The 23,979-nt window shown below is 47.9% G+C and overlaps 1 protein-coding gene and 1 long non-coding RNA gene across 5 annotated transcripts in view; one reads left to right on the top strand and one right to left on the bottom strand.

Moving 5' to 3' along the window:
- LOC139250296 (uncharacterized) overlaps nucleotides 1–23,241 on the bottom strand; it is a 169,533-nt gene extending 146,292 nt beyond the window's left edge. For 3 of the 4 annotated variants that reach the window (XM_070872785.1, XM_070872789.1, XM_070872788.1), the window contains exons 1-3: nucleotides 23,178–23,241; nucleotides 19,762–19,842; nucleotides 15,917–16,070 (exon numbers count right to left, since the gene is read on the bottom strand). In XM_070872785.1, the coding sequence (XP_070728886.1) occupies nucleotides 15,917–15,980 (64 nt within the window). In that variant the 5' untranslated portion in view covers nucleotides 15,981–16,070; nucleotides 19,762–19,842; nucleotides 23,178–23,241. The remainder of the gene's footprint in view (nucleotides 1–15,916; nucleotides 16,071–19,761; nucleotides 19,843–23,177) is intronic. The other variant, XM_070872787.1, reaches the window with a different exon arrangement.
- On the top strand, nucleotides 3,283–13,016 carry LOC139250298 (uncharacterized). Its single transcript, XR_011591288.1, has 4 exons — nucleotides 3,283–3,884; nucleotides 4,914–5,252; nucleotides 12,289–12,330; nucleotides 12,477–13,016. It is a non-coding gene; the product is annotated as an uncharacterized lncRNA (long non-coding RNA).
- Nucleotides 23,242–23,979: the final 738 nt, after the last annotated feature.

Genomic DNA, 23,979 nt, shown 5'->3' with positions numbered 1-23,979 from the left:
ATGAGAGATAAAACCACCCCAACTATTCACAACATCTATCCATAATCCATTAACTATCATAAATCTGTGTGCACTTCTTGGCTGCACAAATTCACTTTCATGTTTTTGTCACACTTTTGGGGAGGGAGATTTTAAGTTTCCTGACTGGGCGGAAATCAGACGGGAGTGGATCAGCCTCCTATTTAAACCCACCCTCTACTGGCTCACTGGTCTTTACCGTCTCCCCCGCTCCCTCTCTCCCAACTCTCAGTCTCTCCTCCCTTTCTGCTCTCTGTCTCCTCGACTCTCTCTGTGCACTGCCTCCTCTACTCTATCCTCCGCTCCCTCTCTAACCCTCAGCGCCCTCTTTCTGCTCCCAATACGGGTACAGTAGTGGAGTGTGGTGGTTATGTTACTAGACGAGTAATTGAGAGTCCCGCACTAATAATCCAGAGAACGTGGGTTCAAATCTCACCCTGGCAGTGAGAGAATTTCAAATCATATTAAAAATAAACACAAAGAAAAAAAACCTGGTAGTGAAAACCTGTTCCCAATAAATCCCTCATTCTCCCACCATCAACATCCCGGGGCTCACTACTGACCACGATCACTACTGGACCAGCCATTATCCACAGTGTGGCTGCAGGAGCAACAGAACCGGTTTATATTTCTGTCCTACGCTGGTATTTATTGTGGAATTCCCACCCACACCTCTTCCACTGAATTTATACTGAAGTGATTTCCAAAATAAGACAGTGATGGTCACCATCTTTAGTGAAGCCGACACCCACCCAACCCTTGGTGAACTCAGGAGCCCGCTTTAGGGACAAGTACATCTCTTGGCAGCAGCGCAGTAAAGTTTGCGCCCAGGAACAGTTTGCATCTCAGTCAGCAAATTTCAGCAGCTGGGCCCCGAGTGTGGGGCGGAGAGCTAATGGAGGCGTTGCCCACCTCTTGTAGGGCACTTGGCTGGCTGAGAATGCAAAAATCCCGAGCTGAACAGCCGGCCTAGGAGCACTGTGAGAGAGGCCTGGGGGAAAAAATACTGAAAAAAACCCCACCAAAACATTGCCAATAAATAACTCACGTCACCACAACATAAATCACAAAACAAATTCAATAAAAACCAACCACACTTACCCGAGGTGGACATGACTTACCTCACTGCAGCCGCTACAGGTCGGACTGCCCGCTTGCACAGGCGGTCCCAGCATGGCGCTCTCCGGAGTGCTACAGATCTGGCGGGAGCCATAAACAACCAGGGGCGTTGCACACCGGCTCGCCTCTTCCAGGCGGTAATGCTCCACACCCTGAAACCCCCGGCGAGGCACTGGAACCTGGCTGTCCAACCGGAGAGCTTACCGTCACCAATTCCGCACCTCCAGGGCGAAAACAGAGGCGACAAGCCGAAAATCCAGCCCAATGTTTTTACAGTGCATTACAACCCTCCCCTACAAGTTCAGCACAAGCCTGACAGTCTCCAGCACCAGGAAGGCTATCCCAACTTGCAGTGATTCACCGGTTTGTACTCAGAATAACGAATCCAAGATGGCAGGCTCAACAGCTCAGTCACAGTAACAGCCGAGACAGCCACAAAGTTGGCAGCATTAAAACCCGCGAGGTGCTACGGTGCAACCGAGCACGAGTCAACAGCACCTCCCACAGCGAGCCGGAGGGTGAGTGATGTGAGGGGGTTGGGGTCTCCAGTTCCAGGCCCAGTGTTGGCACTGCTGGAATACCACAAACTGAACGTTTCCAGGTTTGCAAATTTCACTCAAATTGCAAGTATTAAAGGAACATTTTCAAATATTGGATCTATGAGTGCCCTTCCTTCTATGTCCATCTCCTGGCTCGCCTCACACATTCTGTCCTTCGTAAGCTTGAGGTCATCCAAAACTCGGCTGATGGTGTCCTAACTCGCACCAAGTCCCACCCACCCATCACCCCTGTGCTCGTTGAGCTACATTGGCTCCCGGTTAAGCAACGCCTCGATTTTACAATTCTCATCCTTGTTTTCAAATCCCTCCATGGCCGTGCCCTCTCTATCTCTGTAATCTCCTCCAGCCCTACAAACCCTCGAGATGTCTGCGCTCCTCTAATTCTGTCCTCCTGAGCATCCCTGATTATAATCGCTCCACCATTGGTGGCCATGCCTTCTGTTGCCTGACCCCAAGCTCTGGAACTCCCTGCCTAAACCTCTCCACCTCTCCTTCTTCCTTTAAGATGTTCCTTAAAACCTACCTCTTTAACCACCTGCCCTAGTTTCTCCTTCTGTGGCTCGGTTAATTTTTTTGTCTAATAACATTCCTGTGAAGTGCCTTGGGACCTTTTACTGCATTAAAGGCGCTATATAAATACCAGTTGTTGTTCCCGCCCCAGGTCTCCCTTTACCAGTTTCCATGGTAGAATCAGACAGCACCGAAGGACACCATTCGGCCCATTGTAACCGTGCCAGCCGGTGGATGAAAAGAAAAAGAACTTGCTCTTCTATTGGTGAACTTGTTCAAATAAAAGGCAGGGTTCACAGCACAGGTTTTCCACAATTTGGATCGGAATCAGTAACAGACTAACCGCACTGCTCCAGGATTGATCTCTGTCTAACTTGTACTGCCTGGACTGTCCCTTTAAATATCGGGAACATTTTGTAACCTTCAGACCGGTTTTTAAGTGATTGATATTTTTCCCATTAAAGGTGCAGTTGTCCCTGTCCTGACCCAGTCTCCGAGCCTGGAACGTGTCACAGAGGGTCACACGGCGCGGTTACAGTGCAACATGTGGAACACCAGCGTGAGCGACACCGATGTCCACTGGTACCGGCAACTCCTGGGGCAAGATATGGAGTGGGTTTTAACACATGAGGCAAGTGGCAGCACACGAGGGAGCCCAGGTTCCACTGACCGTCTCCAGCCTTCCAGAGACACCTCCAATAACAGCTTCATTCTGACAGTCACAGACGTGCAGCCCAGTGACACTGCCGCCTATTACTGTAAAGTGTGGGGCGATATCAGCGGGAACGGAACCCAGCTCAATGTAACCAGTAAGTACAGTTCACATTGTAATAATATTATATCTGCGTCTGACATCACCTTGTGGTTCAGGGCTGGTAAAGGTCCAATATTTGATGGCAAATACCTTATTCTGTAAGTCCGGTCCCTAACATGTCCCTCTCACTTTCACAGATCCTAACGTGCAAATGGATGAAGACCTGACGATTGTCTGGATCGGTATGGGGGCTGTGCTGGGACTTACTCTCATTGCTGGAGCTGCTCTTGTCTTCTGTATCAGACAGGCATGGTTCGGGAGACTGCAATCCTGTATGTTTAAATAAATATTTCACGGTAACTCTACCACATCTGGATCAGCTGCCCATAGTCATTGAAGGGATAAGAACAGAAAATACTGGAAACACTCAGCAGGTCAGGCAGCAACTGTGGAGCGAGAAACAGAGTTAACGTTTCAGGGTGATGACCTTGTGTCAGAACTGGAAGGGGTTAGGGATGAACAGCTTTTAAGCAAGTACACAGCCAGGGAAAGATGGGCATTCATAGGTGCTGTCTGAGTATTTCCAGCGTTTTCTGTTTTTATTTCAGATTTCCAGTATCCGCAGTATTTTTCTATTGTTTGAGTCATTGAAGGGCGAGAGTGTCAGCGAATTAAAGAGAGAGTTGGGTCGATTATTTTGGTGAAAGAAGTGTTATGGGCTACGGACGACACAGTACAGTTTGGGTTTGTGAGAACTTTGGGACCACCCAATGGCCTTTCCCCAACCTCCATGTTTGCGTGTTCCTATCTACACTCGGTGTTGGTGACATTCTGTGATTTCCTTTACAGCCCCGTCTGTCCACACTGCCACTACATTGCCAGCACCCAATTATGAAAACATCTCTCTTCCCGGACGCACACAAGTGAGTCGAGTTGGTTGGCCCAGTGCCAGTCTTTTGTTAATGTTCCTGGAGTATTTAAAGTAATATGGCCTAGAAATTCGATGACGTTGGGTCCATTTTACAGGCATAAAACGGGCACCTAAGTGTCCAGTGCAGTGGTCAAGCAGCACGTGTATATTGCATGTTGGGTGTGCACCACCCGCCATATTGGTATAGGCATCAAAAGAGGCGTCCAAGGCCCACGTCTGAAACAGCCATTAGTCCTTTGCATTTGCAAATCAGGGGCCGAGTGCCTGGTTGATGCTTCCTTTACCAAATTGGTTTGCCTGAACACAGCTGGCACCAGGCCGGCTGCATTCAAGAAAACCAGGTCTTCCTGCAGCCTAACCAGCACCCCTCAATGGAGCCGCTGGAGGCCACCAGCAAAAGGGAAGTTTAAAATAAATACTTACATGAATGTGGAGCCGACAGGTGCAGGAGTGCCCCCGCACCTGTCTAGATTTCCCCCCCTCTCCCGGGCACATCCCCTTCTCCCGAGACCTATACCTGATGCAGTAACCACAAATTCAAATACTCTTCAACGCCGTGCTGCCTGGGGAGATCCGAGCAGGTGTCTGCAGCTCGTCGGTTTGGTGTAAATGAGAAGCCCGATATTGGGTGAGCTTTGGGCCTGTCCGTTCCAGCACAGAGATCGTTCTCTAGACTTGAATGTGGAGGCTCAGTCGTTGAGTATGTTCAAGACAGAGATCGATAGATTTTTGGATATTAAGGCAATCGAGGGATATGGGGATAGTGCGGGAAAGTGGAGTCGAGGTACAAGATCAGCAATGATCTTACTGAATGGCGGAGCAGGCTCGAGGGGCCAAATGGCCGACTCCTGTACCTAATTCTTATGTTCTTATGTTGAACACACAACCTTCTGATTCAGAGATGAGAGTGCTACCAACTGAGCCAAGACAGAGACACCTTAGATTGTTGAGAGACACTAAAGTACCAAATATGCTGTTGCCTAAAGTGACCTATCTGGATTTCTTGCTTTTCTTTTTTCAGTTTTCCCAGAAGCCCAAGGAGTTGAGATCTGCCAACAGAGAAGCATGTACCTCCAGAAAATACCAAACTAGACGCTTCATTTCAGGACAAAGCAAGACTGAACAAGTGCTTGAGAAACACCAGCATTGCCGAGAACTGAAGGATCAGCAACTTCAACCAACACAATGGACTCACCAGCATCAGTCGGCACCAAGAGGTCACCAGCACCAATCATCACTGAGGCGCTTTTTACCCTTTAAGAATTTAGCACCACCAACCAGCAACAAGACTTTATTGGCACCGACTGGTTCTGAACTCTATGCAAACCAAAGACAGATTAAACCTCATCTCTCCAAGAAGGTAACTATCAGGCCGGTAACATAGGACTCCCTTCATACAGAGAACTCCCAATTCCCACCACTGTAGTGGTCCAAATACACAGAACCATTTGTTGGGAACGTGGCCCACATCTCAATATACAAGCTCTGCAGATCCTGACCTGAGTAGAGCCCTTCCTCTTCATCCTGCATAGAACACTTCTGCTGGCTTGAGGTTTCTCATGTCCATATCCCTTTGGACCATAATATCAACACCTTAGCCTAAAAGGAGGCCCAATGAAGCCCTTCTACAGTACGCTAGTTGAAGACTCAATCGCTGGGTTTTTCCAATTAAAGTCATAGAATGGTTAAAGCGCAGAAGGAGGCCATTCGGCCTGTTGAGCCTGTGCTGGCTCTCTGGAAGAGCACTTAAGCACGTCCCACACAGCCACCCGTTCCCTGTAGCCCTGCAATTTATTTTCCTTCAGGTACTTATCCAATTCCCTTTTGAAAGCCACAATTGAATCTGCCTCCACCCCCCTTTCAGGCAGCGCATTCCATATCCCAACCACTCGCTGCGTAAAAAAGTTTTCCCTCATATCGCCTTTGGTTCTTTTGCCAATCACCTTAAATCTGTGTCCTCTGGTTCTCAGCGCTCCCGCCAATGGGAACAGTTTCTCTCTATCTATTCTGTCCGGACCCCCATGATTTTGAACACCTCTATCAACTGTCCTCTCAACCTTCTCTGCTCTAAGGAGAACAACCCCAGCTTCTCCAGTCGAGCGAAGTAACTAAAGTCTCTCATCCCTGGAATGTTTCTGGTAAATCTTTTCTGCACCCTCTCTAAGGCCTTCACATCCTTCCTAAAGTGCGGTGCCCAGAATTGGCCTGTTTCGATGTTTTTTTACCGCAGTTGCGGTTGAGGTCGACTCGTTCAGGAAATTCTGCTCTTAGTTTTTTTTTGTTTCCATCCAGAAGTCGGCCATAATGGGGGCGGTGACTACACCTGAGGGATAAAGACATAATGGGGGCGGTGACTACACCTGAGGGGTAAAGACATAATGGGGTCAGTGACTACACCTGAGGGGCAAAGACATAATGGGGTCGGTGACAACAACTGAGGGGCAAAGACATAATGGGGGCGGTGACTACACCTGAGGGGCAAAGACATAATGGGGTCAGTGACTACACCTGAGGGGCAAAGACATAATGGGGTCAGTGACTACACCTGAGGGGCAAAGACATAATGGGGTCAGTGACTACACCTGAGGGGTAAAGACATAATGGGGTCAAGACATAATGGGGTCAGTGACTGCACCTGAGGAGCAAAGACATAATGGGGTCAGTGACTACACCTGAGGGGCAAAGACATAATGGGGTCAGTGACTACACCTGAGGGGCAAAGACATAATGGGGTCAGTGACTACACCTGAGGGGCAAAGACATAATGCGGTCAGTGACAACACCTGAGGGATAAAGACATAATGGGGTCGGTGACTACACCTGAGGGGCAAAGACATAATGGGGGCAGTGACTGCACCTGAGGGGCAAAGACATAATGGGGTCAGTGACTACACCTGAGGGGCAAAGACATAATGGGGTCAGTGACTACACCTGAGGGGCAAAGACATAATGGAGGCGGTGACAACAACTGAGGGGCGCAAGTTGGGGGCGGTGCGTATTCACCGCCGCGATGGTGTTATCGCAGCGCCACATCACCACAGCTCTCCCCTTCACTTAAAGGGGAGATCCTCTGCATTTTTAAACTTTGGTTGAGGGTTTCGGCGAGGCCAGCGGCCTGCCACCCAAGAGGGAGTTGGCGGCCCAGCCGAACCCAGGGGCATAATTGTCGGGTCAACCTGGCGGTCGGCCAACAAAAAAAAACATGGCGGCAGTGCGTCCTCCCCTTTAAGGGAAGCCACACCGGCACTGCAGAAGGCCACAGCCTCACTGGACCACTGCAAAAAGGTTGTTTTGGCACCGCCGGGTGCGCCAAAGAGAATGTCGCCGTCGTGGGGTTAGATCGGCGGTGCGCACGGTGATGATGTGCTTAACACCGATCAGCAACAGAGGAACGGTAAGGGCAGGATCGGGGCACCACCGGGAAAACTTGGGAGGGCAACTGGGTTAGCTGCCAAAAGTCAATGGCCACTCCACTCCGCAGCGTGGCCACCGATTTGCGGTGGTGACGGGCCTTAAAGGGGCAATTTCAGTCCCTATGCCTCTATTTATGAAGCCCAGGATGCCATATGCTTTTAACCACTTTGTCAACCTGCCCGACCACCTTCAACAATTTGTGCACATATGCCTCCAGGTCTCTTTGTTCATACACTCCTTTTAGGATTGTACCCTTTAGTTTATATCGCCTCTCCTCGTTCTTCCTACCAAAATGCATCACTTTGCACTTTTCTGCATTAAATTTCATTTGCCACGTGTCCGCCCATTCCACCAGCCTGTCTATGTCCTCTTGAAGTCTATCTCTATCATCCTCGCAGTTCACTATACTTCCTAGTTTTACGCCATCTGCAAATTGTGAAATTGTACCTTGTACACCCAAGTCCAAGTCATAAGTATATATCAAGAAAAGCAGTGGTCCTAATACCAACCCCTGGGGAACACCACCGTAGACCTTCCTCCAGTCCGATAAACAACCATTCACCACTTTTGCGGAATGTTGGCATGTTTTCGGCACAGCGGGACCTGTGCCACGACAAGAAGGCACCCATGACCCTCGCCCATTTTTTAGTCACAGGATTATTTGCAGTTTCCAGGTGTGTGCTCCCAGAGGAGGAGCAGAGATTGGCTGTGGAAGTTCCTGATGGACCTGCCCAGCATCGCACAATCAATAGCCTCTGTGCTGCCTGTTAAAAGTTGTACAAAGGTACATTTTAAAAACAAGGCACAGAATCGAATACAATCAAATGATGGGCTTTTGTAATTGAAATGACTTCTCCACCACCCTACACATACCGGGGCAAGTAGTTAACCCTGGCACCTAGTGTCACCATGGGGCAAGTGAGAAACAAATAGATCAGATGGTGTAATTGAGTCATTTGCATATTATAAGATGGCCCCAGATATGGGTGGACATAGTGTGTGTCCACACCTCTGGTGGGCATGTTTGGCAGTGATGGGTATAAAATGGGAGCCGGCAGAAAACTTCCACGTTTAAGTCAATTCAAGTTACACTTGGGAGTTAGTGTGACTTAAAGCATAAAATCCAGATCCCAGCAGAGAAATTCACTGCAGGTGAGAAAACTAAGCCTCTGGCCCCTCAGACCAGGTAGACAGGCACACTACACCAATGAATTTATCACAAGAGTCTACTTAAGTTAGGATGGCGTGTCACCAGCAACATTGACAGCTTTTGTTCATCAAAGTGCCAGGAAGCTCAAGGCAGTCGCTAAAACAGAGCAGGACAGTTTTAGCAAGTCCGTTTCTGCCCGCATTAAAGATTAAAACCAGGTGGCCATGTGCAGCTGAAGGTAGTGGACCTTGACCTTGACTCAACAGTATGGTTTTCTGCGTATTTCTCCATTGACTGCAATGGCGCTGTTTAAGAAGAGGTAGGTAAAGGGGATAAGGGAATGGAGTTTCTACAATGTGTACAGGACTCCTTTCTAACCCAATATATAAAGAGCCCAACAAGGGAGCATTCGCTATTGGATCTAGTAATGAACCAGAGCAGATAAGAGAAGTAAAAGTAAGGGAGCATCTAGGCAATAGTGACCATAATATAATACGCTTTATGATAATTGAGAAGGACATAAGTATGATGACTACCAGGGTAATAGACTGAAGAAAAGCTGATTTTGAAGGGCTGAGAATAGAACTTGGGAGAATAAAATGGGCAACAATATTGGGGAAAAAATGATGTAGATAAACAATGGGAAGCATTTAAAATGATCAACAGAATGCAGGGACAATATATTCCGCTAAAAGGAAAGAACAAACTAAACACTAATGGGACTCCATGGATGAATAAAGCCATGAGGTAACAATTGAGGGTAAAGAAAAAGGCGTACATTAAGTACATAGACAGCAGGAGAGTGTATGATAAAGGAGAATAGGAAAAGATTAGGTGAGAAGGCAAATAAAGGCAAAGAGGAACTATGAAATTAAATGATCAAGGAACATAAAACAACATAGTAAAATATTTTACAGGCACATCAACAAAAAAAGGAAACACAAAAGCAAAATACTGCAGATGCTGGAATCTGGAATAAAAGCAGAAAATGCTGGAAATCTCAGCGGGTCAGGCAGCATCTGACATATAATAATAAAAGGAAGGTTGGGATGGGAATAGAGCCATTAAGGGGTGGATGAGATAATACCACCAGTAATGACAGAGAGATGGCAGAAATATTCAATCATTATTTTGCTTCAATATTTACCAGGAAGCTGGAACAGGTGCACATGACATTGGATAAGGAGATTAGTAATAAGGGCCCCAAGTTTCCACACGCTACAAAACGGGCGCCCCCTCCGAGCTGGGCGCCCGTTTTTTGCACCAAAAATGGCGCCTGAAGAAAAACGCGCGATTCTGGAGCGCCCTGCAGCGCCATGGCAGCTTGTTGCGGTGCCCAGGGGGGCGGAGCCTACCACTCGCGCCGATTTTTGAAGTGGGAGGGGGCGGGTACCATTTAAATTAGTTTTTTTCACGCCGGCAACCCTGCGCATGCGCATTGGAGTGTTCGCGCACGCGCAGTGTGAAGGAAACATTGGCACTCGGCCATTTTTGTAGTTCTTTGTAGCTGTTTAATTTTTGAACATTTTTTAATAAAAGCACATCGCCCTTATATGATCAGCACTAAGGCTTCCTGCAGCCTTCTCACTGCCTCCTTCCCCCCCCGCCCGGCGTCGGCTGCCTCCGGCCCCCGCTGCGGTCGGTCGGTCGGGCCCTCACTCCCTCCCTCCCGCCCGCCGTCGGGAACGGCTGCCTCCTCCCTGCCTCCCGTTCGCGGGAACGACGCCACACCGCTGAGCTGACTGTAAGGTTTCCACCTCAAGTGGAAGGCTGCTTGCTGCCTGTTTACTGCCCGACTGACCCTCCCTCCCTCCCATTCGCAGGAACGACGCCACACCGCTGAGCTGACTGAAGCTGCCTGAATCACTTTCACACAGGTAGGCAGGCTAGAAGGGCTGAATGACCTACTCCTGCACCTATTTTCTATGTTTCTATGTTCTCCCTTGTCCACTCTACTGGAAACATCCTCAAAAAATTCCAGAAGATTTGTCAAGAATGATTTTCCTTTCACAAATCCATGCTGACTTGGACCCATCATGTCACCTCTTTCCAAATGTGCTGCTATGACATCCTTAATAATGGATTCCATCATTTTACCCACTACCGATGTCAGGCTGACCGGTCTATAATTCGCTGTTTTCTCTCTCCCTCCTTTTTTAAAAAGTGGGGTGACATTGGCTACCCTCCACTCCATAGGAACTGATCCAGAGTCGATGGAATGTTGGAAAATGACTGTCCTTGTAGCAGTAGTGGAGTCATTAAAACAAAATACCGCTATGTCCAAAAATGGAATTTTCAGCCCTTAGGGTATTGCATACAGTTCTGGTCGTCATATTATAACAAGGAAATAAAGAAGCACTGGAGGGGGTGCAGAGAAGGTTTACAAGGATGATACCAGAAATGCAAGTGTATACCTATCAAGAAAGAATGAACAGGCTGGGTCTCTTTTCTCTTGAAAAACTTCGGCTGAGGGGTAGTTTCATAGAGGGCTTTAAATTTATGAACGGTTTTGATAGAGTGGATAGAAAATGTTTCCACTTGTGGGTAAGAACATAACTAGAGGCCATTAATATAAGATAGTCATCAAGAAATCCAATAAGGAATTCAAAAGAAACTTCTTTACCGAGAGAATGGTGAGAATGTGGAACTCGCTACCACAGGGAGTGGTTGAAACGAATAGTATCGATGCATTTAAGGGGAGGCGAGACAAGCATATGAGGGAGAAGGGAATAGAGGGTAATATTGATAAATTTAGATGAGGAAAGACGGGAGGAAGCTCGAGTGGAGCATAAACGCTGGCATGGACTGGTTGGGCCAAATGGTCTGTTTCTGTGCCATATATTCAATGTAATCCTATGTCATGTCTTTATGGGGGCAACATCAGCAGCTATCACAACTGCCCTTGGACAGGGTTTATTTTGAGCAGGTAGAACACATGCTGTTTTAAGTGAAACAAGCAGAATATACTTGTTTTGTAGGTGAAAAAGCAGGATCCATTTTAAAAGCCTCTCTCACTCACCTGACAGACTGGGGCTCAGCTGCAGGCTTATTACACCCTGCATCGGGCACCAAGCTCTACAGCATCTGCTATATTCGCAGTGACGTTCAGATCCAAGGATCAGGTGCATGTGAGCCACCTCAGGCTTCAGAGGAGTGATGGAGCAGATATTGCCATCCCACCTATGGCCCTCGGAGAAAGCTGCCTGTACCAATCTGTAGCCATGTGGAGAAGTAGCACGGCAAATATCAGAGAGAGTTACTCTCTTCATTTCAGAAGCATGTGTATCAGATTAGATCACACCACCCATTGCAGAGTTCTCCGATGAGACAGACATCTCATTAATGGAATTTAGAAGAATGAGAGGGGATCTCTTAGAAACATATAAAATTCTGACGGGATTGGACAGGTTAGATGCAAGAAGAATGTTCTCGATGTTAGGGAAGTCCAGAACCAGGGGACACAGTCTAAAGATAAGGGGTAAGCCATTTAGGACCGAGATGAGGAGAAACTTCTTCACTCAGAGAGTTGTGGGCATGTGGAATTCTCTGCCACAGAAAGTTGTTGGGGCCAGTTCGTTAGATATATTCAAAAGGGAGTTAGATGTGGCCCTCTCGGCTAAAGGGATCAAGGGGTATGGAGAGAAAGCAGGAATGGGGTACTGAAATGCATGATCAGCCATGATCATATTGAATGGTGGTGCAGGCTCGAAGGGCCGAATGGCCTACTCCTAAATCTATTTTCCATGTTTCTACGACAAGCTACATGGACTCATATTTAATGGATACAGTCTGCATCCTCCATCTGATTCCAACCATTTGTTTTAAATTACAGAAATCAAGTGATCTTCAAGCGGATTCCAACTCGATATACATGGTAACTATATTATCAAATATAGTCATTCAAACTAAGTTAGTGATTGATACCAATATAGAAATTCATGTCAATATAGTGAGTTAAGCCAAATCAAAACAATCTTTCAGAATAAAATGTTAATGGATTGCATCTACCTTTTGTTTCAGAATTTTGATCCAGTCTTAAGTCAGTGCACAAAACAGCCCCGTCAACAATCAAACCTGGAAAAGCTGTTGGTCCAAATGGTGTTTACCCCAAATTCTTAAAAGCACTGGGACCCAAAGCAAAGATATAGTTGACCTCCTTCTCTGAGGTACTGGCAACCGGTAAAATTCCACCAGTTTGGAGGGAGACTAAATTAATTGCCCTCCTGAAGCAGGGGAAGAACACTTGTGAATCCTCCAGCTACTGCCCGATCTCCTTCCTCTGTACTAGTTATAAAGTGCTGGAGAGGCTGTCCATCACCGAAGTGACCCTTACCAGTTATTTACAGAGGATGGAGGCTTACTTCCACCGATGGCAACTTCAGACAAATCAAGAGACTGACACCTCGACATTCCACCTCAACACCCATCAAGAAAACCAAGCTTTGAAAGTCTCATTTTGCGGCACTGAAGTAAACCATGCCCAAAACCCTCCTATTTAGGAGTCAAGCTTGATCGCATTCGGTCAGTAATTACATAAATAAATAAAATCTGGAATAAAAAGCTAATGTCAGGAATGGTCACCATGAAACTCCATGATTGTCGTAAAAACCCATGTGGTTCACTAATGTCCTTTAGGGAAGGAAATCTGCCGCCCTTATATATGTCTGGCCTATATGTGACTCCAGTCCCACAGCAATGTGGTTGACTCTTAACTGGCCTCTTAAAAAAGGCTCAGCAAGCCACTCAGTTGTAACAAACCACTTCAGAAAACAATAATAATAATAAAACCGGCAGCATCTACCTCAGCACCAGCTTCAGACGCGACAAAGGATTACCCAGCCCAGTCAACCAGCAAAGTCCCTCTCACTAACATCTGGGAACTTGTGCCAAAATTGGGAGAGCTGTCCCACAGACTAGTCAAGCAACAACCTCACATAGTCCTACTTACAGAATCAAATCTTCCAGCCAATGTCCCAGACTCCTCCATCACCATCTCTGGGTATGTCCTGTGTCCCACCGGCAGGATAGACCCACCTGAAGTGATGGCACAGTGGTATACAGTTGGGAGGGAGTGGCCCTGGGAGTCGTCAACATTAACTAAGGACCTCGTGAAGTCTCATGGCTTCAGGTCAAGCATGGGCAAGGAAACCTCCTGCTGATTATCACCGACTGCCCTCCCTCAGCTGATGATCAGTACTCCTCCATGTTGAACACCATTTGGAAGAAGCACTGAGAGCAGCAAGGGCACAGAATGTACTCTGGGTGGGGAACTCCAATGTCCATCACCAAGAGTGGCTCGGTAGCACCACTACTGACCGAGCTGTCCCAGTCCTGAAGGATATTAAATTATTTAAATGGGGAGAGATTACAAAATGCTGCGGTACAGAGGGATCTGCGGGTCCTTGTACATGAAACACAAAAGGTTACCATGCAGGTACAGCAAATAATTAGGAAGGCAAATGGAATGTTGGCCCTTATTGCAAAGGGAATGGACTATAACAGTAAGGAAGTCCTGCTACAACTGTACAAGGCGTTGGTAAAACCACACCTGGAGTACTGCTTACAGTTTTGCTCTCCTTATTTAAGGAAGGATATACTTGCATTGGAGGCAGTTCAGAGAAGGTTCACGAGATTGATTCCTGAGATGAAGGAGTTGTCATATAAAGAAAGGTTGAGCAGGTTGGGCTGAGAGAGTGGGGATGGGGTGAGAGCACAAATGAGGGAAATAGACCGGACACAGCTGAGGGCCATGTTAACCATAGTAGAGGGGTATCTGTGGTTGAGGAAAAAGGAAGAAATATTGGATCCAAAAAAATCTCAGATGCAGGAAGCAAAGTGTAATAATGGTCAATGGGTGTTTTTGTGATGGGAAGGCTGTTTCCAGTGGAGCAGCGCAGGGCTCAGTACTAGGTCCCTTGCCTATATGTCAATGATTTGGAATTTAATGTAGGGGGTATGATTAAGAAGTTTGTAGATGATACAAAAATTGACTGTGGTTGATAAAGAAGAAAGTTGTAGACTGCAGGACGATATAAATTAACTGGTCAGGTGGGCAGAAAAGTGGCAAATGGAATTCAATCCGGAGAAGCGTGAGGTAATGCATGAGGATGGCTAACAAGGCAATGGAATACACAATAAATGGTAGGACATAGAGGTGTCGAGGAAGAGGGGCCTTGGAATGCATGTCCACAGATCACTGAAGGTAGCAGGGCAGGTGGATAAGGTGGTTATGAAGGCACATGGAATACTTGCCTTTATTAGCCAAGGCATAGAATATAAGAGCAGGGAGGCTATGCTTGAACTATATAAAACACTAGTTAGGCCATAGCTGGAGTACTGCATGCAGTTCAGGTCACCATATTACAGGGAAGGTGTGATTGCACTAAAGAGGGTTCAGAGGAGATACAGGAGTTGCCTGGACTGTATAACCACAATCCCTTGGGAGCACCTGTATATAAGGAGGCATCATAGGGTGGAGAGGCACTCCGAGATCTGTAATAAAGGATTACGGTCACACTTACTTTGAACTTGCAGCATCTAGTCTGACTTTTTATTCAAGAGATAACAGATACGGTGGCAAGTGCTGCAGGGAATCGAATATGGCCAGGGTGATCTCCTGGACTAGTTTTGATTGCCTAGATGGGTCGGAGAGGAATTTTCCCAGATTTTTTTCCCCCAATTGGCCTGAGTTATCTGGTTTTTGCCTCTCCCAGGAGATCACATGGCTCCGGTTGGGGTGGTGTGTAGAATGTTTTGGTGCAAGGGGTGTTGCGATTGTGTGGGGGCGGACTGGTTGGGCTGGGTGCTCTTTACCTTTCCGCCATATTCATTGGTTTATCTGGAACCTTCAGGGCTGCTGACCGAGGGCCATGTAGCTCTTGTCAGCCGGCACGAGAACGATAGGTCGAAATGGCCTCCTTCTACATTGTAGATTTCTATGTTTCTATGTAAAAGAGCAATGGCTTGTCAACAGGTTTGTTTGGCTGTTTAGAAATGCATCTGTGTCCAGGAAAGATCTAGGAGAAAGCTCTGCCCACCTGGGGCTCGCTTGCCATGTAGGAGTTCAGAGTAGAGCGCTCTATTTGAGAGTCTTTTGTCGGGCATGCGGACAATGTGGCCTGGCCAACGGAGTTGGTCGAGTGTGGTCAGTGCTTCAATGCTGGGGATGTTGGGCTGATTGAGGATACTGATGTTGGTGCGTCTGTACTCCCAGGAGATTTGAGGATCTTGCGGAGGCATCGCTGGTGGTATTTCTCCAGCAAAGTGAGGTGTGTACGGTATATGAGCCATACAGGAGGGTGGGTATCGCATCCTTTGTCGTCGAACTACAGTACGTGGATGACGCTTGTGCTGTGCACATTCAGAGGCTGAACTCCAAGTCATCGTCAACATCATCAACAAGGAGTACAAAAGCATTGGCCTTACACTAAACATCCGTAAGACAAAGGTCTTCCACCAACCTGACCCCGCCACACAGCACTGGCCCCCAGTCATCAAGATCCACAGCGCAGCCCTGGAGAACATGGACCACTTTCCATACGTCGGGAGCTTATTATCAGCAACAGCAGATATCGACGAGGAGGTTCAACACCGCCTCCAGTGCACCAGTGCAGCCTTCGGAAGAGAGTGTTCGAAGATCAGGCCCTCAAATCTGGCACCAAGCTTATGGTCGAGTGATAGTTATTATTACAAGTCTCCCCCCACCCAACCCCACCCCCACCCCACAATAGCTCGATTATCAATTATTGGGATGTTTTTAGTGTCCTCTACCGTGAAGTCCGATACAAAATATTTGTCCAAAGACTCTGCCATTTCCGTTTCCCATTATTAATTCCCCAGTCTCATTCTCTAAGGGACCAACATTTACTTTAGCTAATCGTTTCCTTTTGATATAACTGTAGAAACTCTGACAGTATGTGGTTATATTTCTTGCTAGTTTATTCTCATTCTATCTTCTCCGTCTTTATCCCTCTGTTCTAGAAAAAACATAGAAAATAGGTGCAGGACAAGGCCATTCGGCCCTTCTAGCCTGTACCGCCATTCAATGAGTTCATGGCTGAACATGCAACTTCAGTACCCCCTTCCTGCTTTCTCGCCATACCCCTTGATCCCCCAAGTAGTAAGGACTTCATCCAACTCCTTTTTGAATACATTCAGCAAATTGGCCTCAACAACTTTCTGTGGAAGGCAATTCCACAGGTTCACCACTCTCTGGGTGAAGACGTTTCTCCTCATCTCGGTCCTAAATGGCTTACCCCTTATCCTTAGACTGTGACCCCTGGTTCTGGACTTCCCCAACATTGGGAACATTCTTCCTGCATCTAACCTGTCTAAACCCATCAGGATTTTAAACGTTTCTATGAGATCCCCTCTCATTCTTCTGAACTCCAGTGAATACAAGCCCAGTTGATCCAGTCTTTCTTGATAGGTCAGTCCCGCCATCCCGGGAATCAGTCTGGTGAACCTTCGCTGCACTCCCTCAATAGCAAGAATGTCCTTCAAGTTAGGAGACCAAAACTGTACACAATACTCCAGGTGTGGCCTCACCAAGGCCCTGTACAACTGTAGTAACACCTCCCTGCCCCTGGACTAAAATCGTCTTGCTATGAAGGCCAACATGCCATTTGCTTTCTTAACCGCCTGCTGTACCTACATGCCAACCTTCAATGACTGATGTACCATGACACCCAGGTCTCGTTGCACCTCCCCTTTTCCTAATCTGTCACCATTCAGATAATAGTCTGCCTCTCTGTTTTTACCACCAAAGTGGATAACCTCACATTTATCCACATTATACTTCATCTGCCATGCATTTGCCCACTCACCTAACCTATCCAAGTCACTCTGCAGCCTCATAGCATCCTCCTCGCAGCTCACACTGCCACCCAACTTAGTGTCATCCCAAATTTGGAGATGCTACATTTAATCCCCTCATCTAAATCATTAATGTACAATGTAAACAGCTGGGGCCCCAGCACGGAACCTTGCGGTACCCCACTAGTCACTGCCTGCCATTCTGAAAAGTCCCCATTTACTCCTACTCTTTGCTTCCTGTCTGACAACCAGTTCTCAATCCATGTCAGCACACTACCCCCAATCCCATGTGCTTTAACTTTGCACATTAATCTCTTGTGTGGGACCTTGTCGAAAGCCTTCTGAAAGTCCAAATATACCACATCAACTGGTTCTCCCTTGTCCACTCTACTGGAAACATCCTCAAAAAATTCCAGAAGATTTGTCAAGCATGATTTCCCTTTCACAAATCCATGCTGACTTGGACCTATCATGTCACCTCTTTCCAAATGCGCTGCTATGACATCCTTAATAATTGATTCCATCATTTTACCCACTACTGAAGTCAGGCTGACCGGTCTAAAATTCCCTGTTTTCTCTCTCCCTCCTTTTTTAAAAAGTGGGGTTACATTGGCTACCCTCCACTCGATAGGAACTGATCCAGAGTCTATGGAATGTTGGAAAATGACTGTCAATGCGTCCGCTATTTCCGAGGCCACCTCCTTTAGTACTCTGGGATGCAGTCCATCAGGCCCTGGGGATTTATCGGTCTTCAATCCCATCAATATCCCCAACACAATTTCCCACCTAATAAGGATTTCCCTCAGTTCCTCCTTCTTACTAGACCCTCTGACCCCTTTTATATCCGGAAGGTTGTTTGTGTCCTCCTTAGTGAATACCGAACCAAAGTACTTGTTCAATTGGTCTGCCATTTCTTTGTTCCCCGTCATGACTTCCCCTGATTCTGACTGCAGGAGACCTACGCTTGTCTTTGCTAACCTTTTTCTTTTTACATATCTATTGAAACTTTTGCAGTCCGTCTTAATGTTCCCTGCAAGCTTCTTCTCGTACTCCATTTTCCCTGCCCCAATGAAACCCTTTGTCCTCCTCTGCTGAGTTCTAAATTTCTCTCAGTCCCCAGGTTCACTGCTATTTCTGGCCAATTTGTATGCCACTTCCTTGGCTTTAATACTATCCTTGATTTCCCTTGATAGCCACGGTTGAGCCACCTTCCCTTTTTTATTTTTACGCCAGTCAGGAATGTACAATTGTTGCAATTCATCCATGCCGTCTCTAAATGTCTGCCATTGCCCATCTGCTTTCTGCAGCACTTGCCAATTTTTCTCCATTTAAATTATAATTTGCTTTTTAAAAAAAAAATTCTGCCGAAGTGAATAACCTCACACTTTCCCACATTATACTCCATCTGCCAAATTTTTGCCCACTCAGCCTGTCTACATCCCTTTGCAGATGTTTTGTGTCCTCCTCACAATTTGCTTTCCCACCCATCTTTGTATCATCAGCAAACTTGGCTACATTGGATTGGTCCCTTCATCCAAATCATTAATATAGATTGTAAATAGTTGAGGCCCAGCATCAATCCCTGCAGCACCCCACTAGTTACTGTTCACCAACCGGAAAATGACCCATTAATCCCGACTCTCTGTTTTCTATTAGTTAGCTAATTCTCTATCCATACTAATATATTATCCCCAACCCTGTGAACTTTTATCTTGTGCAGTAATCTTTTATGTGGCACCTTATCGAATGCCTTCTGGAAATCCAAATACACCACATCCACTGGTTCCCCCTTAGCCACCCTGCACATTACATCCTCAAAGAACTCCAGCAAATTTGTCAAACATGATTTCCCTTTCATGAAACCATACTGACTCTGCTTAATTGAATTATGCTTTTCAAAATGTCCTGCTACTGCTTCCTTAAGAATGGACAACAGCATTTTTCCAACGACAGATGTTAGGCTAACTGGTCTATAGTTTCCTGCTTTCTGTCTGCCTCCTTTTTTAAAGAGGGGCGTGACATTTGCAGTTTTCCAGCCTCTGGGACCTCCCCAGAATCCAGGGAATTTTGGTTAAAATACAACCAATGCATCCACTATCTCTGCAGTCACTTATTTTGAGACCCTAGGATGCAAGTCATCGGGTGCAGGGGACTTGTCCACCTTTCGTCCCATTATTTTACTGAGTACTTCCTCGTTAGTGATAGTGATTATTGGGATATCAGGAGGAACTTAAAACAGTGGATAATCAAGGGGCTGTTTTTGTCTTCTACCATGAAGTATACGGTACTGCACTTGCTTCTGTGCACAGTCAGAGGCTGAACTCGAAGCCATGGTCAACACCTTTACCGAGGCGTATGACAGCATGGGCCTTACACTAAACATCCGTAAGACAAAGGTCCTCCACCAACCTGACCCCGTCACATAGCACTGCCCCCCCCGGTCATCAAAATCCACAGCGCAGCCTTGGATAACGTGGACAATTTTCCTTACCTCGGGAGCCTATCAGCAAGGGCAGACATCGATGACGAGGTCCAGCTCCGTCTCCAGTGCACGAGCGCAGCTTTCAGTCGTCTGCGGAAGAGATTGTTTGAAGACCAGGACCTCAAAATTGTTATCAAGCTTATGGTCTATAGGGTAGTAGTGATACCCACCCTCCTACATGGCTCGGAGACGTGGACCATATACAGCTGGTTATATATGTAAACTTGTATTTACTCTGTACAGCCACCAGAGGGCTCATCGCCTGGAGTCCCAAGGATCCCATAATCCCTTGGGAGCACAGGTATTTAAGGAGGCCTCACAGGTTGGAGAGGCACTCTGGAGACCTGCAATAAGACACTAAGGTCACACTTTACTTTGAGCTCAGTGTTCAGACTGACTCTTTCTCCATACATAACAACTAGCGACGAGATACAGATAGTGAACCCAAAGATGCAGAGAACAGTGGGCATCCTGCAGAAATTCTCGGAGAGAGATGATTGGGAAACTTTTGTGGAGCGACTCGACCAATACTTCGTGGCCAACGAGCTAGATGGGGAAGAGAATGCTGCCAAACAAAGGGCGATCCTCCTCCCCGTCTGTGGGGCACCAACGCATGGCCACAAGAAGAATCTGCTCACTCCAGCAAAACCCACGGAGAAATCGTACGACAATTTATGCACACTGGTCCGAGAGCATTTGAACCCGAAGGAAAGCGTTCTGATGGCGAGGTACCGGTTCTACACCGACAGAAGGTCTGAAGGCAGGAAGTGGCGAGTTATGTTGCCGAGCTAAGACGCCTTGCAGGACATTGCGAATTTGAAGGACATTTGGAGCACATGCTCACGAGACTTTTTCGTACTTGGCATTGCCATGAAACCATACTTCGCAAACTTTTGACTGTAGAGACGCCAACCTTGAATATCTATACAAGCAGACTGCTTTCTGTGGGGCAATCGAGTAGTGGTCCCCAAGAAGGACAGAGACACCTTCATCAATGAACTCCACAGTACCCACCCAGGCATCGTAATGATGAAAGCGATAGCTAGACCCCATGTGTGATGGCCCGGTATCAATGTGGACTTAAGAGTCCTGCGTTCACAGATGTAATACATTCTCGCAGTTAAGCAATGTAGCTTGGGATTGGCCGCTAAGTTTATGGTCTTGGCCCTCCAAACCGTGGTCTAGGGTACACGTCGACTACGCAGGCCCATTCGAGTAAAATGTTCTTTGTGGTTGTAGACTCGTACTCCAAGTGGATTGAATGTGAGATAATGTCGGCTAGCACATTCGCTGCCACTACTGAAAGCTTGCGGAACATGTTTGCCACACACGGCCTACCCGATGTCCTGATGAGCGACAACGGGCCATGTTTTACCAGTGCTGAGTTCAAAGAATTCATGACCCGCAACGGGATCAAACATGTCACATCTGCCCCGTTTAAACCAGCGTCCAACGGTCAGGCAGAGAAAGCAATGCAAACCATCAAGCAGGATTTGAAGAGGGTCACTGAAGGCTCACTGCAGACTCGCCTATCCTGAATCCTGCTTAGCTACCGCACGAGACCCTACTCGCTCACTGGGATCCCACCTGCTGAACTACTCATGAAAAGAGCACTTAAGACAAGTCTCTCGTTAGTTCACCCTGACCTACATGAACAGGTAGAGAGCAGGTGGCTTCAACAAAGTGCATACCATGATAGCGTTACACATTTGCGCTAGATTGAAATCAATGATCCTATATTTGTATTAAATTATGGACAAGGTCCCAAGTGGCTTCCCGGCACTGTCGTGGCCAAAGAGGAGAGCAGGGTGTTTCAGGTCAAACTTTCAAATGGACTCATTCACCGGAAACACTTGGACCAAATCAAACTCAGATTCACGGAATACCTTGAACAACCCACCTTGGACCCTACCTTTTTTGATCCCCCAACATACACACCAGTGGCAACCGACACCACGGTTGACCACGAAGCAGAACCCATCATCCACAGCAGCCCTGCAGGGCCCAACACACCAGGCAGTCCAGCAAGGCCAGTTGCACAGCAGCTCAGCGAGGGCCCAGCAAATGATTCAACAACACCAGCTTTCACGCCAAGGGGATCAAGAAGGGCCCCAGATCGACTCGCATTGTAAATAGTTACACTATTGACTTTGGGTGGAATATTGTTATATATGTGGACTTGTATTTACTCTGTACAGCCACCAGAGGGCTCATCCCCTTGAGTCCCAAGCGATCCCATAATCCCTTGGGAGCACAGGTATTTAAGGAGGCTTCACAGTTGGAGAGGCATTCTGGAAACCGGCAATAAAAGATTAAAGTCACACTTTACTTTGAGCGCAGTCTGACTCTTTTGCCGTACATAACACAGCGGACACCTCAAAGCGCTGGAGAAATACCACCAGTGCTGCCTCCGCAAGATCCTGCAAATCCCCTGGGAGGACAGAGGCACCGTCAGTGTTCTCGATCAGGCCAACATCGAAGCACTGACCACACTCGACCAGCTCCGTTGGCTGGGCCACACTGTGCGCACGTCTGACACAAGACTCCCAAAGCAAATGCTCTACTCGGAATTCCTACACGGCAAGCGAGCCCCAGGTGGGCAGAGGAAATGTTTCCAGGACACCCTCAAAGCCTCCCTGATAAAGTGCGCCATCCCCACTGACACCTGGGAGTCCCTGGCCAAAGACCAGCCGAAGTGGAGGAAGAGCATCCGGGAGGGCGCTGAGCACCTCGAGTCCCGTCGCCGAGAGCGTGCAGAAACCAAGCGCAAGCAGCGGAAGGAGCGTGCGGCAAACCAGTCCCAGCCACCCTTTCCTCCAACCACTGTGTGTCCCACCTGTGGCACAGACTGTCATTCCCCAATTGGACGGTTCCGTCACCTGACAACTCAGTGTTAGAGTGGAAGCAAGTGTCCCCCGATCCCGAGGGACTGCCTGTGATGGTGATGATGTGTTGTATACACGCGCTGTCTCCTGTTACCGTCCATGGTCCACAGGTGGCTCAATGTCACTTCACTTCCCCACATTGTTGTCACAGCTCGAATACAAGCGATCATATTGGGATGTGGGTTGAAAGGATTGGCCCCACGTTCTCAGCCAGGACTGTGAGCCTGTGTGCTGCAGGAGGGAAGATAGAGTTGTCCCGGGAACTATTGGCATTGGCCGCAGTTACTGCCCTGACTGGGGAGTGTTGGAGGGAGTTTATCCCCGCCCCGCCCCGCTCACTGCCTCCTCCAGCCCACTGCCGCCACACACTCCCCCCCCCGCACCACCTCGGCCCCTGGAGCCCACTCCCCCCTAACCCCATCCATCCATCCCCCGCCCGGGTCCGCCCCCCGCTCACTGCAGGCCGGCCCCGGCCCCGGCCCCGGCCCCGGCCCCCAGCCTCTCCCCGCCCGCCCGGGCCCGGGCTCAGCCTCCGCTCACCGGCCGCCATCGCCTCCAACCGCGGCGCCGCTCCGCTGTTCCCGCCTCATCCACTCGCCATTCTGATTGGTCCCCAGCGCCGCGCGGGGCGGGGCGGGGCCGGTGGGCGGGGCCCCCGCGCGGGGCGGGGACGGTTGGGCGCGCGGGAAGTTTGAACCGGATGACCCAAATATACAAACAAACCATTTGTGGTCAATCACAGCATGAGAAGGAATAGAAGCGGGAAATCAAATCAATGAGTTGTGTGCAGCAACAATCCTGAAAGGAAGTGTGAGCTTGGACAGATAAACAAGGGCAAGGAGCAGCTTTAAATACGGCCAAAAGATAAAGTCTGTCAATGCTGGGAGTGTGGGGCTTACTGAGGGAATGAGAAACAATGGTGGCACGGATTTAACAGCACTGACAAACCTGGCTGGGAATTGTGCAGGAGTGCAACATAAACACATCAGATTGCAATGTTTTGGAGACGATCGATGTTACAGAGTTGGAAATAGGTGGTCTTAGTTAAGCTGCAGATAAATGGTTGGAAGCTGATTTCCGGGTCAAATATGGCACCAAGGTTGTGAACAGCTTGGTTCAGCCTCAGACAGGACAGGGATGGAGTAAGTGGCTGGGGAACGGAGTTGGTGACGGGGACTGAAAACAATGGCTTTGGTTGTCCCAATATTTAATTGGAGAACATTTCTGCTCATCCAGTACTATATGTCGGATAGGCAGTCTGACAATTTAGAGACCGTGGCGGGGTCGAGAGAACATATGAATTAGGAACAGGAGTAGGCCATCGAGCCCCTCGAGCCTGCTC

The sequence above is a fragment of the Pristiophorus japonicus genome, unplaced genomic scaffold (genome assembly GCF_044704955.1).
Source record: "Pristiophorus japonicus isolate sPriJap1 unplaced genomic scaffold, sPriJap1.hap1 HAP1_SCAFFOLD_367, whole genome shotgun sequence".
NCBI lineage: Eukaryota > Metazoa > Chordata > Chondrichthyes > Pristiophoridae > Pristiophorus > Pristiophorus japonicus.
The sequence above is the reverse complement of the archived record's forward strand: the minus strand, read 5'-3'. Positions and strand labels throughout refer to the sequence as shown.